Genomic DNA, 20121 nt, shown 5'->3' with positions numbered 1-20121 from the left:
GAAGACATGACCAACAGAAAGAATGAAGGACTGGGATTAAGAAGGCTGAACAAGGACCTGACAACAGTTTGCAATCACAAAGGAGGCTGTTATCAATGACAAAAAGACAAATCCATTCTATCATTAGTGCAGTATAGAAAAGTATCAGTATGACTAGATACTGAAGTGAGAAAAGTTCTCAGAAAATAATTATTAGGGATAATTCATTTCTACATCATGTACACTTCCTTCAGTGAAGATCTTTACTAAATGTTAGACATAAAAATGCTGTAAAGGGACTTGCTCTGTTACAGTGCTTTTGGCATTGACTAAATTCTAATATCCTTTTCAGTCCTATAATCTTCTCACTCTAGATAAGAAAACTAATAGAACCAAGCTTGCTGCTTTTCTTTCTCACTAAAAGCTTTATATTAATTACATAGAATTTAATTGAATATATGCAACAAAGCCAAACCCATTCAACTAACACCATGCTTCCAAATCTCGGTAACCCAGAAGAACTATGAAAGGTTGCGTGAAAAAAACATTTAAAAGTATTTTGATATTCCTCAGCTGAGAAAGTAATCATGGTGGTTCAGTTAAATGCTGAAACAAAGATTTCTGCAAGAAACTATGCTGCATCTTTCTACAAACTAGCAAAAAGAATCTCCCTACATTCTTCTTCTACTTAAAAACTAGCACATACCATTCTCATAAAAGATCTATTAATAGTTTATGAATACTTAGACTAAAGATAACACATAATACGCTTACTTACATAAGGTGCACTGTTACTTAATGTACTTTTGTAATAGTGGCCAAATATTTCAACAATGTTATCTATGAAGCACTTAGCCTACCTGTAACAGATAATTTGGTAGAAAAAAAATACATTTGCTCATAATCATTATCCTTTCTTTAATGGAAAAGTATTAAGATTTAATGCCTGAATATTCCACAGTAAAAGACAATACATATCATGGGATGTACTGCAGGAACCTACATGAGCCAGCAATGTGCCGTTGCCGCAACGAAGACTAATGCTATCCTGGGCCACATTACATGACGTATTGCCAGCAGGTCAAGGGTGGTGATCCCTGCCTTCTATTCAGCACTGGTCACACCACACCTCAAGCACTGTGCCCAGTTCTGGGTTCCCCAGTACGTGAGAGGCATTTTCCAGAGGGAACTTGTCTAGCTTGAGAAGAGGGCCTGTGTGAACCTCAGGAGATTCAACAAGGCCAAGTGCAAGGTCTCACACCTGGACTGGGGTAATCCCAAACAGAAATACAGGCTGGGTGGGGAATGGATTGACAGCAGCCCTGAGGAGAAAGACCTAGGGGTGTTGGTGGATAAGAAGCTCAACATGAGCTGGCAATGAGCGCCTGCAGCCCCAAGAGCCAACCGTGTCCTGGGCTGTATCAAAAGCAGCGTGGTCAGCAGGGTGAGGGAGGGGATTGTCCCCCTCTGCTCTGCTCTCAAGAGACCCCATTGGGAGTGCTGCATTCAGCTCTGGGGCCACAGCACATGAATGACATGGATCTGGTGAGGTGAGTCCAGAGGACAGCCACAAGGATGATCAAGGGGCTGGAGCACCTCTCCTGCTAAGACAGGCTGAGGGAGCTGGGGTTATTCAGGCTGTAGAAGGCTCCAGGGAGACCTTACAGCAGCCTTCCAATACCTAAAGGGGGCCTACAGGCCTACAAGGAAGTTGGGGAGGGACTCTTTGTCAGGGGGTGTACTGATAGGACAGACAAGGAGTAACAGTTTTAAGCTAAAGAAGAGTAGATTTAGACTAGAGCTTAGGAGGAAATTCTTCACTCAGAGGGTGGTGAGGCACTGGCACAGGCTGCCCAGAGAAGCTGTGGATGCCCCATCCCTGGAGGTGTTCAAGGCCAGGATGGATGGGGCAAACTGGTCTGGTGGAAGGTGTCCCTACCCATGGTAGGGGGGTTGGAATTAGATGGTTTTAAAGGTCCCTTCCAACCCAAACCATTCTAGGATTCTATGATTCTATGAACATGATGGAAAGAGTCCAACAGAGGGCCATGAAGATGATAAGGAGCTGGAACACCACTCAGATGAGGAAAAGCTGAGACAGCTGGGACTGTTCAGTGTAGAGGCAGCTATCGTTATCTATAAACACCTTAAGGGTGCAGAGAGGACAGAGCCAGGTTCTTTCCATTGGTGCCCAGTGACAGGACAAGAGGCAATGGGCACAAACTGGAATACAAGAGGTTCCCTCTAAGCATCAGGAAGCACTTTTTTACTGGCTGACGAGAGCACTGGCACAGTGTTGCCCAGAGAGGTTGTTAAGTCTCCATCCTTGGCAGCTTCAAAAGCCATCTCGACATGGTCCTGGGCAACCAGCTCTAGGTGGCTTTGCTTAAGCAGGAGGGTTGGAGAGGGTGATCTCCAGAGGTCCCTTCCAACTTCAAACATTCTGTGATTCCACAAATCTACTACAAGAGAAAAAATGCATCTGGTAACATCCAGGCTATAAGATTAGTGCCTTCCAAACTATGCCATTGAGAAGGGTGAATAAACCCACAGGTTCCAACACATGCTTAATATTTAGCACTTGCTCTACTGGTAGCCATTCAGAAAATTCCTACAAATTTGTTTTAACCTCCTTTTACCATATTACACTCTCGCATCTCTGTGTAGTCAAGAGAGAGACAGAAAGAGGACTTCTCTAATATAGACATCTACCTTAACCTCTGGGGAATGATCCAAAGAAGCTTTTACTCTTCCTCCATCAACTAAAATGAGACTTAGTTTAACATTTAGAAACCAAGGCACTTAGAACTAAATAACTACAAGTTTATCCAGATCATTGCAGTTTATCTATCTGCTTCCGTTAAATGCAATTTTTCTAAACCCTTCAAGTTTCCCAGACTGCAAAAGAATGAATGTCAAATCCATTTTTCATTCTGTCATTACATAATCAGACAGAAGGGAACAGCTCTCAAAATGACAGCAAAATTTCATTATTAAGTTCTATTCAATTCATTTTCTTTCTTCACATAATTTTATATTGTGTGGGTTAAAATGCAGTAAACAAGAAATTTCTGCCAGATGTATGTATTTAATTATGGGGTACGAGAAACAAAATGGGCCTTTCTGTCCTCCCTTTTTCCCTTCCCAATTATGAAGTATTTCCTTTACCCATCCATTTCCTATAGTGATTTTTGCCCAGGAGCTATATTCAATATCTCAACAGATACAAAAATTATGAAAGTGAGATAGCAATTAAAAAAACAACACATTTTTATCGTTCTGCTTCAAACCCCAAAAACACTTTCCCAAAGTATCCACAGTAAAATAGAAGCAGTATAGAGAACAGAAATGTTAGACACTGCTCTACTATGAGTAACATTCTTCCTTTGAGTTCTGTAGCTTTAGAAATAACAGGAGCTTTCTAATAAGATACTGCAGAATCAATGCTACTATAAAAGCTTAGGTCCATTTTTAAGAAATTTCTAAAGCCACATTTTGCAAGTTTCATCAAAAAGATATTGTGCTAAAAAGTAAATTAAAAAAATGCATTATTTGCCAGTATCACTTATTTTTTAGCTGTTACATCACTAGAGAAATACACCATTGGAGAAATTGAATTTGAGAAATTTTATTTGCCTGGTGGTAATTACATTTCATAATTAAGTTATTTTTGTCTTTATAACTAGTATGCTCCAAAGACATCCTCTCACTTATTTACTTGTTTCTGTGTATGGTAATTATCTTGCAGGACAAAGCAAAAACATAATATCAGATATTATCTAATATAAACCTGAACTTCCAAGTTCATGCTTGCAGACGCACACACCAGTAGAGGTAAATGAAATAACATTATGAGGAAAGATATTGTCTGAACATAATACAAACTACTGACCAAATTGCATGAGCAGATGGTAATAGGTAGCTTTCCAAAAAAAGTTCTGTGATAAAATAATTTTTGGACACTAGAAATTTTAATTACAAGTGTCTTTACTTATAGGTTGGAATACCTCTTAACACAGGGTAATCAGTTATCATCTATTTGCTCATCTCCACAGTATAAACAATTAACGTTAGATGGCTACTCCTTAATTATTTAACATTACATTATGTCTCACTTAGAAGATTTATGCAGTGTAGCAAGACTCTGGAAGAAACGATGTTATACTGTTTTAAGACAAGGAATCCATTTTGTTACAAGATTCATTCCTTTTGTTTTTTTTAATTATTCATAAGCAAAGTAGAAGGAAAATACACACCATAAAGTAGTCCTTTATTCTTAAATGCTTGTACCTGCATCACACATTTAACAGCTTTACATACTGATATTTTCAGAATAAATAGAAATTCCTTGCATTTCCTTTTCATTTTTTTCATGCTTCATTTGGCATTTGCATACAGCAGTTAACAAGGCAAAACTCCTCACTGTCACCTAAAGAAGCTTAACTGAATTGAGCAACATAATGCATGCTGAAATTCAGCAGTGAGAAACATCTCCTACATTAGGCTGAAACGTGTATAACAGTGCTCTCTGTATTAACAGCCACTGCTCGGAACAAAATAAAGAACCTAACAGATATCACTGAGAATGGAAAGATTTTCAATTAGTATGACTAAAAAGCATTCTGTAAGGTTGCATCATAGCATATAAAACATAATCATTCCTACGGTACAACCTCATTATCAATAGTTTGATTATTACACACCTCTTCTCAAAAGCACTGCTACCAGTTCAATGTCATTAGTTCTTAGCTGCCATTAAGCCATGAAGCATGTGAAATTTAAACACATAAAGAAACTGAAAAACTATTGCTAATAATAGTGGGCATTTAGAGAAGAATAGCAGTAAGTGTTAATCAGAAACTTCTATTCATCCTTTCATTGTACAGGAACAACTACAAAAAGCAAAAATCAGGTCAGTTTCCAAAATGTTGAAGACAATTCATTTTCCACTCAAAGCTGGGGCTAAGAAAGTCAAAAACATTACTAAGGTTAAGCACTTTATAGGATTAATAGAAGAGCTTTGCAAATAAATCTTAAGCCATGAAATGTTTTGGAAGGGATATAAGCCTTCAAACTCCTGGCATAAATCAAGCTTTAACTATTTGGGCTTTGAAGGTAAATTCCACTTGTGGACAAGACTTGCTACATTTCCCAATGCTGTGCTTCCTTTCCAGTTCTACCTGAAGAGACCAGCAGTAATTGGAAATACACCTGACATCACTGTAGTAAAACAAGCTCTCTGGTCTTAATCTACAGCTATTAGTGACAGATGCATTTTGTTTGTTTGATTTTCCTTCATGTTAATTCCTCTCAAAACCTTGGTTTACACTTTTGCCTTCCAAACATAATCAGGCTCCAGCATAAGATACACATTTTGTAATGTACAAAAAGAAGAGCTTTCCAAAAAGCAACACAAAATTCAAGCAAAGAAGCTGTTATCTGCAGTACTACACAGATGAGCACTGACAACAGAAATACCCAGTGGAGAAAGAAGTAGTCAAATTTACTGCAGTGCTTGGTATGCATGATGAAGGCCTTCCAGTCACAGCCAAGCAAGGCTTTTCATTCTACATTTTGAGCAGTACCATCCCGTAACTCGTGGGAGAGGAAGAAGAACCCTTAAAACTTGTGGTTCTAGTAGCAAGTTAAAGGATCGTCACTAACCTAAAGTGCCCTGTGGAAGAAAAGGGAGCAAGGAAGACTGCTAGTTATCAATCGTCTTATGAAGTACTGTATACAGAAAAATCCATACTTAAACAGAAAAACGTCTGGCCTGTAAGTGTCCAAAGTAGCTGAGCAATATAATTTCCTTCTCTGTCAGTACTTTAAGCAACGCATAATTCTCTTGGTTTAGCTAAATTCAAGGGATGCCAGCTGGTTCGCTGCAGCAGAATGAGCAGGGCACTGGAAAGACTGCGTGCAGAGTTTGTCACCGGGTGAAACTCTGCCAGGAGCCAGAAACAGTGTGGTGTCTTTCCATAACTCGCTGCGACAGAGAGGTGAGATGCGTTGCAAACAGACAGACTGCTACCAGACAGCAAACCGGCCTAGGGCAGGATTTCAGACAGCCATTCAGGTTTCCAATTAGTGAGCACATTTGTCATGTTACTCAAACTTCTTTCAATTCTTCCTCAGCTCACAGCAGTGGGGAAAAAATGTTTCTTCCATGAAATCCCAGAAATTTGTCTTATCTAGACTATACTGAAGACTAATGCAACACACCTGAAAGTACACTCGTACCAAGACACAAATCCCTCTTATTCATGTAAATGTTTTATTACACAAGCTGGAGGAAAAGAAAAGGGACATAAAATCCTTATGTAGGGAACCAGTGATTGTCCAACGTCTGTCCAACAAACTGATTAGATGTACGTGTACTCATAGGGTTAGGTGACTTTTTTATTGCAACTGGTATTTCATTAACAAAACATGTCTACATTTAAATGCTGATTTGGTCCAACCAAATTTTCGTACCACAAATGAAGGACTATTTATGTGATGATTTTAGAGTGCAGCTGCCCAGGAGGGCAGAGGAGACAAAGCAAAGAAAGGCTGCCAGGTGCTCCATACTGGGCCCTGGATGTCCAATCGAGGCAGCACCTTGTCAGTAGTCAGAAACGACATCTCTCCCTGCTCAGCAGAGATGCACAGGGAGTGGTGGGAGGCCTGAGGAGGGAGTGAGATGCTGCGGGGACAGGGCAGTGTTCTGACAGCTTCTCCTCCCTTCTTGCAAGGTGGCAAGGACCCCAGATGGAAAAATGCTCCTAGCAAGTTTTTAAACTTTACTAGTTGACTGACTCAATATTAAAGCTGGGATCTATTTGAAAAGTACCCCACCTATTTTGTGTTTTAAGAAAACTCAATGGTTAGAACTGTTTTTGGTGCACCTTAAAACCCTGACTGACTTAAGGTCTGATCAATTGGTTATATAATTTTAGAATTTATTAATCAAACATTCAACCAAAACTGGACATCATGCATAACCATGTCATATACCATATAACAGAGTAGAAATCCCATCATAAGCTATGAGTTCCAAATATTTACTGAATTTTCCTTTGTTTTCCTTCCTGACATCTATCTGCAGTATTTGAGTCTTTAAAGCATCCTTGGTGTGGGGGCAAGAAGCCCTCAAACCGACTAGTTTGGGAATTCACCTGCGTAACACACAGGGGCAGAAGCACCACGAAAAGTGGAAAGCTTCCAAAGCCTATTCCAGAGACAGCTTTCAGAAAACAGAAATGGAAAGTTCCCAGATATTCTCTATATGTGAGAGATGGGATGAGTTGGTTACACGTAATGCTTATTAATCATCTGGAAAAGTGACAGTAAAAAGAACTGGAAAAAACGGAACAAAAGAATTTGCTACTTTTGCTATTTCAGGAGACTGTGAAGGAGTTCAGGGGCATCTAATGTGCACGGTGCATACCTTAGGGTTGATAAAGCAAAACAATGCAAATTTAAATTATGTTTAAAAAAACACATGCAGATGTCACAGTAAAAAAACATAAAGCCCTACACCAATCTGCTACTACATTAGTAAGTTTGATAAATCCCTAAATTAGTTGTATGCAACACAGAACAAGTGCCAGGGTGTGTAAGTAACAGACAAGAATAGTTCTGATGTTCATAGACGTTTAAACAAATGGTAATAGAACAATCCTCCTAAAACAAAGTGAAGACCAACAGCCTTTACAAATTGAAACAAACGTACTGGAATATAGAATATACAGTGCCATTGCAATAGCTCATTGCAGTACAAAAGGAAGCCTCTAAACACTGCCAGAGTTGTGGCTTTATTGGCTGCCAAAAGCACTACTAATTCTCAGAAGAAAAGCCACAAAGTATTTTAAAATGCTGATGGAAAACTTCCTGCCAGTCAAGTTATGGAAGAGGAAGATTTCCACAGAGCAAATTTCAGCCCTGCCAGTGATACAGCTCCAGTGCTAAGTTGTATTTTTTCTCAGAAATTTATTATAAGAAGGGAAGTAACATGCCCTCTTCTATTATTTGCGAATGGTCATGCAGGAATACAGTAAAATTTGTCTGCTGTAACAGAACACAGCCCACAACTTCTATACTGCAAAACTGCAATATTACTGTAATAATTTAATAAATGACATTCCCCAGTGCATTTCCTCAGCAGACAGTAAACAGATGATAAACCCAGTCTCTCAAGCATGGCTAGATCGTACAATGTCACGAAGTGGAAATTACACTGGTTTTCATCATTGTTCTAAGAAACAGATGTGTATCTTTGCACAGGAACCGTGTTTACCAGCAGTAGTTTTTCAGTTGCAACTGCCTGAAGATTTAAGCAAGAGAATAACTACACAGATAAGGTGTATAGTGGGGGGAAGACGGCAGGTAAGTTTGAATGAAAGTAACCAAAAGAAGCTTCATGGTTGGTCCCACGAGAATCCTATACACCTTGCTATTCTTCTTAGTGTCATCTACTTGAAGTTACAGTTCAAGCTGATTGCCTCTCCTTTGTACGGTTTTCTATCCTTCTACCACTCCTGCATTTCTGCTCATACCCTCACACAGTATGGGCACACTGACTCCTTAGTGAGCCAGCTCAAGATGCTAAAAGACACAGAAAAGAAACTAGTCACTTCTTGCTGTGCTTAATATTCTGCGTGCTTACCTCCCTGAGCCAGCTTCCTTCAGGATCAGAAGTTTCAACACTGGTAAAAGGAAGACACTAACACGGAAAGGAAGGAGGGCATAGGGAGAGGAGACTAAGGTATTGTGGAAGCAGCAACATTTGTTTATTTAAAACAGTCCTGAAACCATCCCACAGCCTTTCAAATTAAAAAAAAAATGTTATAGCAAATTATAAGCATTCAATGTAACAGAGCAAATGATTTTCACTTTATAATCAAGAGTAACATGAGTAATTAAAAAACATATATATATATTGTAGCAGTACCTACACTCCAGAATTTATCCAGGTGTTCCACAAGGCCCTTTAAAAGAGGTTAAAAAGCAAAGATATCCGTAGTCCTATACATTCTGAAGGCTTTTTTGTTTTTTGATCAACTGAGAGCAAACCAAACAATATTCTTCTGTATTCCACATAACCACTTCATTTTTTTTCTCCAGGCATTTCACTAGAGAGTAATTTTTGATGCAAGGATTCCTTTAGAGTCTAATTTTCATCTTTACTGATGATTTTGAAACTCACATCCAGCACTGAATTTTCCAAAGACAGCCAATAATAAATGAAACTAAAACAATATTAAATAAAGCACAACTAAAGGACAGAATGAATCTGTAAAGAGTGTAGAGCACAGCTTGATTCAGCAAGTGAAGGGCAAAGTGTGAATATAAAAATAAGTGCTTTGGAATAATTGCCCACTTTTCCTGGAAGGCATCTTACTTTCCATCCTTTATTTAGAACAATAGTATTATGATTTGCTGTGCTTTTTTTTTTTGTTGTTGTTGGTCATAGTGGTTTTTTGGGGGAGGGAGAGGGTGGGGTGTGGCTAGAAGGTGGGTTTGTTTTTTTTTTTTTTTTTAAAGAGAAAAGGACTGGTTCTGGACTGGTTTTCAATATTAAGTGTGTCACTGAACAAGCTTTTGAAAATTACCAATTCACAGTACAGCTGTAAAAACCATATACTTTTCTATAAATGAACAAAAAATTCAGATTAATTAACTATGTGATAATTTGTTCTGAAGCTGAACGATAACTACACTTTGAGAAACAGAACATATGGTAAGTATACATTGTACTAACATAATGAGAAGCCATGAAAAAGACCTTGTGAAAGACCTTAGCCATTTACACAGCGCTAACTTCTCTAGCACTGAAGCTCACAGATTTAAAAGAAAACTTCAAAACATTAGGAATGCACATATTTCTCTCTCTTGAGATGTCTTACAAATTTGGGAATGCTTTATAAGCTGATGAAACTTTTAGTACCTTTGCAAAAACAAGAGCAAAATACAGTATTTTAAAAGTTTATGCAAAGTAATAAATAACTCTTGCAGCATCAAAAGCCCCGTGAATTATTTGGAAATATGAGACTGGCAAACTCATTAAACAAGCATGTTCAGAACTATTAATTTAGGCAGTGTTGCCTTATATAGTCATTAAGGCCAGCAAACAGATGATACAGAGCAAGTGGAATTGTTGCCAGTTACTTTGGACTGGAAAATATGAGAACAAAATCTCCGGCTAGCTGCCAACTAATTCCTCATCTCTCCTAACAGGAAAACTGAAGAAAAGCTTTTCTTGGCTGCAGCCACTTGCTCTCTAGTAAGGTGACAGAATTTGGGTACTGCTATAATAAGCACTATTTTACATTTTTCTACAGAAGTCAGAAAAACAAATACCAAGAAAGTACACTGGAGTGGGGAAAGAAGTCTGCTTGGGAAAAAAACTAAAGAGCTGTGTATAACCTAAAACTATGGAATAACATGCTTCCAGATGCATTTTCTGTACTTTCGGTTTGCTTGGAACTTGACCACCAAGCTTAGTTTTTAAATGGAAGTAGGGTGAAAAATACTTCAATAATTTTGTAACTTTTTTTTTTGGAGGGGGGGAGTGATGCGGGTGAGGTGCTTTTTAATTTTAATAGTTTAGTCTATTTCCCATCCTTTTTTGTACCACTAAGTCAACCAGACCCCTGTTAAGGTGGGATGGGGATAGGACTAAAGACAAAATTACTTCTAACAAAGTTTTTCCTAAAGTCACTTGTTCAGCAAGCTACTGACGACAAATGAGAGGTGTTTCATTTGCTATATTTTCGGTTTACTGGCTTAGTTGCAGGTTGATTGAGATGAGCACTTAGCAATTGTGTAGACCTTAGAATGGATGAGGGATGGAAACATTTACTGCAGCTAAAAATGCAACTGGAGAGGTCCTGAAAGTAGCAGGAATGAAAGGTTAGGACAAAAGCTATTGGACGATGATGCTGAGAGTGGGAAACAGAGGAAATATTAGGAACCGCCTGGGACAACAAGCACACCTGTTGCCGATCTCTTCCTCCCTGTCCAGTAGGGCTATGCTACTACGCGAGTTTTCCTACCTCTCCCCTAGAAAGCAAGAAAGAAGCAATAGCTGCAGGGCATACCCTAAGGAAGTAGTCCAGACATAATACGTAATAATATTGTCATGGCTCAGGCACGGAGTGTGCCAGGAGAAAGGCTTCTGTCTGCAGGAGGAGCGCACGCTGGCTTCCGTCTCGGTGAAGTCAAAACAGAACAGAGAGATGACACAAGCCACATCGACAACATTAAGAACAGGTCATGGACCATTCTTAACCCCATAGATAAGAAATAAAGCCTGTGTCCACACAGCTAAACTCTTCTCCCTGCTCCCCCAGAAAAGACTGTTTGCATTTAACTTGCCTATCTGCAAGTCCCTGTAACAAACTGTGCGCTGTACTGAGTCTGGAAGTTGTTTGGGAGAGCACTAAACAGCAAAATAAAAGCAAGGAGCAGCAAAATAAGAGCAGGGGAATAAAATGCTAAGGATTACAAAGTGCAGACTGTTGTAATGCAGCGTTCAAATCCTTGTCATGGCCCTGCTTAGTTTGCCAATGTAAACATGAACATTAACAGATGCCCTAAACCCATACTACTCATGTCAGAGGATAAAAATGAGACAAAACTAAGCAGACGTCTCCCTAATGTTTAGACCCACTTCAAAGAAATGTGTGGAAATTGAAATTTGGTGCCCAATTCTCTCCAAATAAGAGCAATGATGTTTTTATCAGTTTGGCATGAAGTACTTCACTTCTGCGAAAGAGCTCACTAAATTATCTGCAAACCATTTCCTATTGTACATGTTTTACTGAGACTTAAGTCTATATTCCCCCTACCCAAGCAAACATGGTTTCGCTACAGAGATGAAACAAGCCACATGAAAGAAGCAACCAGCACTAGAAGGTCTCGTTATACCATACATGAACACTCTCAGAAGCCCATCTTTCCACTGAGTCAGCAAAAATTTACCATAGGACATCTGCTCAAAATAATTGTTAAAAGAATGGGATTTCACTGAAGACTCTAATAGCATGCTTTCTGATGCTATTCAAGTAAAGAATACACACACATCCCTTGACACCTTGAAAACTGAATCAACTTTCCAGAGTTGCAGACTGATGAGAAAACCAAGATGATCAGAGACTGTTTCAAAGTGCCTAAACCCATATACTTGCAACGTATGACCTGGCATAGTCTGAAATTGTTAAATGTTGACATGACTTTTACAGTGTAATTAGAACATATCTGAGACACAAAAGCTTCCAATGGAATGTATACTTCTGAATCATAGATGGAAACAATTATTTTCTTTAAAGAAGTCTGTATATAATAAGAATTTCCATTATGTTCCTATTTGCTGTTAACCCCTCTTACTGGTACCTATTAAAAGGAGTATCAAAGTTCAAATCACTGAAACTGCCTTACACACACATATATGCAATATCAAAGGATTTTCTCCCAGCAAACGTGCAATGTGCATTATACACTCCTTTACATTTTTCTGAAACGAGGTTGTTGTATGGCTGGAGCAGGTAGACCTAGAAGCCATTTCCAGGCACGTGAAAGAGAAGAAAATCATCAGCAGTCAGCATGGATTCACCGAGGGGAAGTCACGCTTGACCAACCTGATAAGCTTCTACAATGAACAGACCAACCGGATGGATGAGGAGAGAGCAGTGGATATTGCCCATCTTGGCTTCTGTAAGGCCTTTGACACTGTCTCTCATAACATCCTCATAGACAAGCTGTTGATGTATGAGGAGACAGCGAGGTGGGATAAAAACTGGCTGAACAGCCAGGTCTGGAGGGTGGCGATCAGTGACTCAAAGTCTAATCAGAGGCCAGTAACTAGCAATGTACCTGAGGGGTCAATTCTGGGTCTAGTCCTGTTTAACATCGTCATTAGCAATCTGGACGATGGGGCAGGGCATATCCTCAGCAAGTTTTGCAGATGGCACAAAACTGGGGAGGATGGCGGACACACCAGAGTGTTGTGCTACTACCCAGAGGGTCCTCGATGGGCTGGAGAAATAGGCTGACAGGAGTCTCATGAAGTTCAACAAGGAAAAGTACAAAGTTCTGAACCTGGGGAAGAACAGCCCTATGCACCGTGCTGGGGACCACCCAGGTAAAAGCAGCCTGACAGAAAAGGACCTGTGGTTCCTGGTGGACACAGAGTTGAACAACATGCCCTTGCAACAAAGAAAGCTAACAGTATTCTGGGCTGCATCAGGCAAAGTACTGCCAAAAGGCTGAAGGAGGACATCCTTGTCAGAACCTTGTGAAGGGTTAAGAGCTATACTTATGTCAGTCCTAATGGATGCATATCCAGTCTGTTCTTAAAAGACATCAGAGATTCAAAATATCTCTAGGCAGCCTACTGCAGTCCCTCACTAGCCACTCAGACTTTCTCTCATTCCACTTGTCCATTCTGAATCTTTCTTGCTGCAATTATTTGTTATCCTATCTGCCATGGATATGCAGAAAGCATTGTGTGCTGCTTTATTATAACAGCCCTTCACATTTTTTAAGAATATGTTCTCCTCAGTCTTCTCTAAACTAAATAATTCCCGTTCTTTTGGTCTGTCCTTGACAATCAACTTAATTCTCACCTCCCTACTTTGGATACTCTCCAGTTGGTTAATATCTTTGTTGAAATGCCATACCTGAAACAGAACATGTCTTGCAGGCTCTCCTCTTGTTTACACATCCTGGTCTAGCTATGCCATCTTCATACCAGCAAGACACCGCTGGCGCAGCTTTGGCTATTATTCCTGCTCCAACAGGCACTTTGGCCCAGCACTTCTTCCAACTGAATTATGTGACATATTCTCCCCCTCCAAATTCTGCTACTGTCATGATTGACTTGGATGCCAATTCTATCTCTGTGCTTCACCTGTTCTCATACTTGGGTCTCTGGTAAATGTAATGGAAATCACTTACCTGCTATCTAACATAAAAACTTTAATCAGCAGAGTAGGTAATCTCAATACATCCACTCTGACTTTAATTTGGGGTGAGTAGTACTGCCACAGTTTTCCAAACAACTGCACAAATCTTGTGGAATTTTAACACAGACCATGCTCTCTAGCAGACTGCCAGGGGAAACAGCATCAAAAGCTTTCTTACAAATCACCTAGACAGTATCCATTGCTCTCCTCTTAATCATAAGGCTTGTAAGGAAAATTTGACAGCTCTGACACAACACGTTTCATAATTTCAAAGTAATTATTATTCACCTTTTCTTCTAGCATTCATAAAATGTGTTGCACTATTTTTCTGAGAAACTAAGTTCAACCAAATAATAGTGATTTCCCAAGTTGTTTCCTTTTGCTGCTTAATTCTTCATCGTTTACTGACTATTATCATCAACAATCTAAAAAGACTAGAAACAGAGATAATAGTACTTACAGGTTTCCTAAGGAAAAAAAGTGATAGTGCTCCAATTAGGGGCATGTCTCCAATTAGTGGTTCCAGGATAACTCTCATAGTACCATGGATCTAGAGGATGGGAGGAAAAAAAAGGCAATAGAATTTACTTTAGTTTGAGCTTTAAACAAAATCTTTTCACTGGCAATGCTCACACTCCCAATTCATGAAGTTCCTGAGTATGGAAGAATTCTTGATATCTATCTATCTGTGTATATATGTATTTGTATCATCATGTCATCCAAATAAAAAAAAAATTTACACAGGCACTAAAGAGTTGGACTTACAGATCGTTTCATTCATCTACATGATACTATGTCATGTCAGTAGTAATTTTGCTAAAAGTATGAAGTAGATTAATTATATAGTTCAACATAAACAAATATGGTACCAAACAAAACAGTAGAATCCATACGTGTTAGAAGAAAAGTAGGTACATGCTTATAGGTATCTCAAGACAAAAAAAATCATACTTTTTTTTCCTCCATGTTAGAGAGATCTGTCACCAGAAATTTGAGGAAACTTGTGAAACATTATCAAAAGGTAGGAGCGCCCATACCTAAAACTAATAATCACATCTAACACTGAGATATTAAATAAAAAAGAGTTTTAAGGTACACAAACCCCCCTCATGAACCTATATCTCACACGTACACTTGCACTGGCTTCATGTGAAATTATGTCTATCTTCTCCAGCAGAAAATGGTACTGATTTAAAACAGCTCTATATCTGAATGTACCCTTTCAGCTAAGTCATGTTACTGAAGTTTACATAATATCAATATTATGCAATCATGAAAAAAAAAATTAAGCAACAAAATTACACAATTAGTGGTGTAATTTGGCAATGTGTAAATGATTTCATCAGCAAACGACAATTCAGTGATGACTGGCTATCAAAATAAAAAAGAAAAATATTGAACTTCACCTGTATACTTTTCACGCCAGCTCTGCAGAAGTATCTCTTGATCTCCAAGTCAATTTCACAGTTTCCAACGAAACTAAAAAAAAAAAAGAAACAAAAAACGTGGAGAACATTTCATTTTTATAGACTAAACTGCAAGTGTTAGTTTTACTCTGCATATAGCAATACTTTGCATCTGTCTACACAAAAAATACGTGTAAACATTAAAACATAAAGACAGTAAAAAAAAAAAAAAATGCCCCTCAAAACATCACCGCTATCATCAAAACACTCAGTAATTAACACAAAGAAGTATGCTATCATCTCCAGAAGGATGCACATGACAAAACACAGGTGTAGCCTTATTTTGGGGAAATAACAGACGCACAATTCATATTCCATTTTAGGAAAGCTATTATAAAAGGCTCATTGACACTATGTGCTCCTAAACCCACTTTCATGCAGTGTAATCATGAGAAGCACTATACAGAGGTTGTTATTTTGCTACAAATCAAAAGTTGTCTGAATTATTCAAAGACTTGCTATAACAGTCATATTTAGAAATTCAATAAGCTGGGCATGCTGAGCTGGATGAATTCACCGAGCAAGGTTTAAGCCAAAACAGAATCAAGCCCTTTCTGAAAGGAGAGGGAAGGAAACAAGAAAACAATGAAAATTTTCCCTTGAAGAGTTTTTGCATCCCATTTTGGGGGGCACCACTTACTGGGTCAGAGGATTAAGACTGTGTACATGCTGGCCTATATATCAGAGAGATTTGTAGAAGATCATAAAATCCCCATCTATTTTGCCCATGTGATAAGGCTGAAAAATTAACTGCACAGAACACAGACTCAGATTTTAGCTGCTGCATTCCCTGAAGCTCCATACAGGTCAAACGTGTATCAGCAGAGAGCTGAGTGAATCTTCTCCTAGAAGAGCGAATCTTCTCCAGAACTGCACATGCTGTGAGTGTATTGGGTTTACATGGCACGGGTTTGGTAGCATGGGGCTGCAGGGGTGGCCTCTGTGAGTAGGGCCCAGCAGCTGCCCAACATTAGATCAGAGCCAGCTCCAGTCGGCTCCAAAGGGACCTGTCAGTGGCTAGGCTAGAGCTGAGCCAGTAAGCAAAACTGTTTGCAGCTCTGTGAGAGCAGATTGAAGAAAGGGAAAAAAAAACTGTACCACAGCAGCTGGGAGAGAGGAGTGAGACCCAGCCCCCAAGGTGAGTGCAGCAGGAGGGCAGGAGGTGCTCCAGGCACGCAGCACAAGTTCCCCTGCGGCCTGTGGAGAGGCCCCTGGTGGAGCAGGCTGTCCCCCTGCAGCCCACGGGTCCCACACGGAGCAGATCTCCACGCTGCAGCCCGTGGAGGAGCCCCCGGTGGAGCAGGTGGATGTGGCCTGGAGGAGGCTGCGGCCCATGGAGAGCCCCCGCAGGAGCAGGCCCCGGGCCGGAGCTGCAGCCCGTGGAGAGGAGCCCCCGCAGGAGCAGGGGGTCTGGGGGGAGCTGCCGCCCGTGGGGGACCCGTGCTGGAGCAGTTTGCTCCTGGGGGACGGACCCCGTGGTACGGAGCCGTGTGGGAGCAGGTCTTGGAGAGCTGCTGCCTGTGGGCAGCCCCCGCAGGCTCAGTTGGGGAAGGACGGCATCCCGTGGGAGGGACCCTGCGTGGAGCAGGGGCAGAGAGGGACCGTGAGGGAGCAGCAGGGATGAAGCCTCAGGGACTGACCGCAACCCCTGGGCCACCAGCCAGGGGAGAGGAAGGTGAACAAGGTGGATGGGGATAGGTGTTTCTGGTTTTCTTTTGGTTCTCACTGTTCTAGTCTGCTAGTTACAGGCAATACATTATATTAATTTCCCTACATGAGTCTGTTTTCCCTGTGACAATAATTGCTGAGTGATCTCCCTGTCCTTATCTCACCCCTTGACCCCATTTTTAATAATATTTTCTCCCCCTTTCCCTTTAAGGAAGGGGAGTGAGAGAAAGGTTGTGGTAGAGTTCAGCTGCCCAGCCAGGTAAAACCACCACAGTGAGCCATATTGGGTCTAAAAACAAAACTAGTTCTGAGATTTAACAAGGAATTTAGGATGATAGCTCGTGGCATTTCACAAGGAAATTAGTATTGTCAATGATTCTACAGAGAGACAATAAGAACAAACTAGGAGTCATACCTACTGGCTGGAGAAGAAGGCTACCTATGAAGATATGGGTTATAAGGAAAGGATAAATGAAATCTGAAAAGCTTCCTGAATAGACTGCCTAATTAAAGAAAATGAAATAAGGAACTAAGAGAGGAGATAAAGCAGCTTAAGCAAGGGCAGACACTGTTGAAAAGAGATTTTTCCTCTACAGGGCACCTTGTTCCAGATCCTGCAGTAGAAGCAAGGCTTCTGCAAGTTAAACTTTTGTCTCTTGGAGCAACTGCAAGACTTCCTATTCCCTTTTGAGCTTTAATTCAATCTTCTAGCACTACTATTCCTCAATTTGTTCGAGTAGTAATTGGATAGATTTTTATTATTATGTTTTTTAATCTGATATCTGCTAATAAAAACAGGTAGGTAGTTTACTGTTCTTCCAAGCTTATCCTTAGAAGCCCAAACAGCTATAAACAAAAGCATGGAAAACAGTGTCATATTATTAAAAGCTGCATCAAGATCAATTGCTTGAGAAATCCTAGAACTGATACACTTCAGTCCTGAAATCTGAATTGGTTAGCTTTATAACTTAACCGTGGAAACTTTTTTTTAAAAAATAGTATTTGCAGAGGTTACAAATTAATGCTGGTGGGACTTCATATGCTGAATAGCTCTACTGAACTACATTTTCAAGTTTGAAATCTCTTCCTTTCTATGGTGCACAGGAATATCAACCATTAGCAAGAAGGGGCTACCAATACAGGATTGTCATGTAAGGTATGCTAGTTGCAGAACTGTATTAATTTTGAATTCTCAAAAGGCTTCTTATTTTCCAGAAGACCTAACTTGTACAGTGAAAAACCGTTCAGACGTTTTTAGGAGTCTGGTGAAATCTCATTATGGAAACGTCTGGGAAATAATGAAGAAAATGGAGTTGCTCTCTTCATGGCTTAAAGATCAACTCAAGATAAAACAAATTACTCTCACAGCATAAGCAGGAGGGTAGGACCCCTGCCCCTTTCCCCCGACAACCAATAGCCACAAGGTGCAATCAAAGGAAAATGAAGGGAAGAGTTACTGCATTCATGACATCTTTTATTCAAAAGCATCTGCAGTCTCCTGCACTCCATGTGAGATGATGCTGTCTATGTGAATTCAAACAAATGCAATCTTATCAAGCCTTTAAACAGAAATAAACAATAGTTCCAAAAAATTCTTGTAACGTGCAACATTGGAATTTATTTCAGACTATTCTAAGTGTCCAGAGTTTGGGGAACTGATAGACCACATCATGACAGAAAGAATGTAGTGTGACTGTACAGTTTAAAAATAGGTTTATAATTTTTAATTCACCATTTTAAACAATTTATATATAATTATGTAACAACACATTAGAGAGAGCAGAAAGGTGAACTCAAGTTATTTGTATAATGAAGACTGGGTATTAGTATGTTCCTTTGAAAAATCCACAATAACATGGCTACTAACTGAAGTAAAAGAATAATAAACTGCAGTTGAGGATACAAAGTCAACAACTTTCAACCCTGTAATAAAGTTAAATATGATTTTATCTGCTAAGATACTTGGCTGGGTCCATCAACAGTCAACGTAGTACAGAATATTCCACTGTAACATAGCATGCAAGTTGAAGACTCATTTAGTAAGCAAATTCTATACATTCAGATCATAATATCTGAGAAATATTTGTGACCCCTGCACAGATCACAAAGATAGATTACTATTTAATGAGGACAGTAGTGTATGAATACACGAACAGCTGTACTCAATCAGACCAGAAGCAAAGCCTACTTTATGTGGTCAATGTAGTCAACAGGAGATATCCAGAGGGAAAAAAAAAAAAAAAATCTGACAACTAAGAATAGCACTAAGACTGTTTCCCAGATTACAGTGATCTGTGATTCTGTGTTTTGGACTATCTTCATTATTTTTAGAAAGTCTACTGAACCCATTTTTACTTTTGTCTTCTGCCAATGCAACGGTAGCAAATTTCTCCATTCAAGAATGTCATTGAAAAAAAATAATAATTGTGTGTTTAAATCTGCAGCCTAAAACTTTCTTTCGGTACCTCTAGTTTTTGTGCTACAAGAAGGTGACAAAACTCACCTGTATGCTATTACTAAGAATTTCCTCAATCTCTCAATTGTTTTTGGCCTTCTCTACTACTATTTACATTTAATTGGACAGAGTTTATCTTATTTTTTATTGATTTGAAACCTTTATCTTCCCCCAAGTGTTTACTACATTCATGTAGGTAAGCAAATGTAAAATTTCTATTTATTCTATTTTATTAACAATTTATTCAGAATTTATCTTTGTTCAAGTAGTTAAGATTTTTCCCCTTACACATCGTTGTCACCAGAAACTAGACTTTTAAATTTTAACATGAGCTTTGACACATTTTGAACGTTAGTAAGATAAGAGCAAAGTGCTCCTTTGCAAATGTGATCCTGAAATTTCATTTTTACAAATATTTAGCAAAGAGGAAACTGAAGAGATTTTCTCTTTTAGTACTAGCAGCATCCATCCAGTGAAAGACTCTCTAGAAAAAGTCCTGCTTGTATTTTGTCCAACACCACCTAGCCCTGATGTGGATAGCTCTCTTCTTCCTACAGATACAAAGTGATTCAACTCAATAAAGACATTGGCCCTTGCTTGCTGAGGT

At 39.4% G+C, this 20121-nt stretch overlaps 1 protein-coding gene across 3 annotated transcripts in view; it reads right to left on the bottom strand.

Moving 5' to 3' along the window:
* Positions 1 to 20121, bottom strand: part of ESYT2 (extended synaptotagmin 2) — an 84625-nt gene that overhangs the window by 33091 nt on the left and 31413 nt on the right. For all 3 annotated transcript variants that reach the window (XM_083823696.1, XM_083823697.1, XM_083823698.1), the window contains exons 5-6: positions 15332 to 15404; positions 14386 to 14475 (exon numbers count right to left, since the gene is read on the bottom strand). In XM_083823696.1, the coding sequence (XP_083679822.1) occupies positions 14386 to 14475; positions 15332 to 15404 (163 nt within the window). The remainder of the gene's footprint in view (positions 1 to 14385; positions 14476 to 15331; positions 15405 to 20121) is intronic.

This window comes from Anser anser (assembly GCF_964211835.1).
Source record: "Anser anser genome assembly, chromosome: 2".
In the NCBI taxonomy this organism is placed as follows: Eukaryota; Metazoa; Chordata; class Aves; order Anseriformes; family Anatidae; genus Anser; species Anser anser.
The sequence above is the reverse complement of the archived record's forward strand: the minus strand, read 5'-3'. Positions and strand labels throughout refer to the sequence as shown.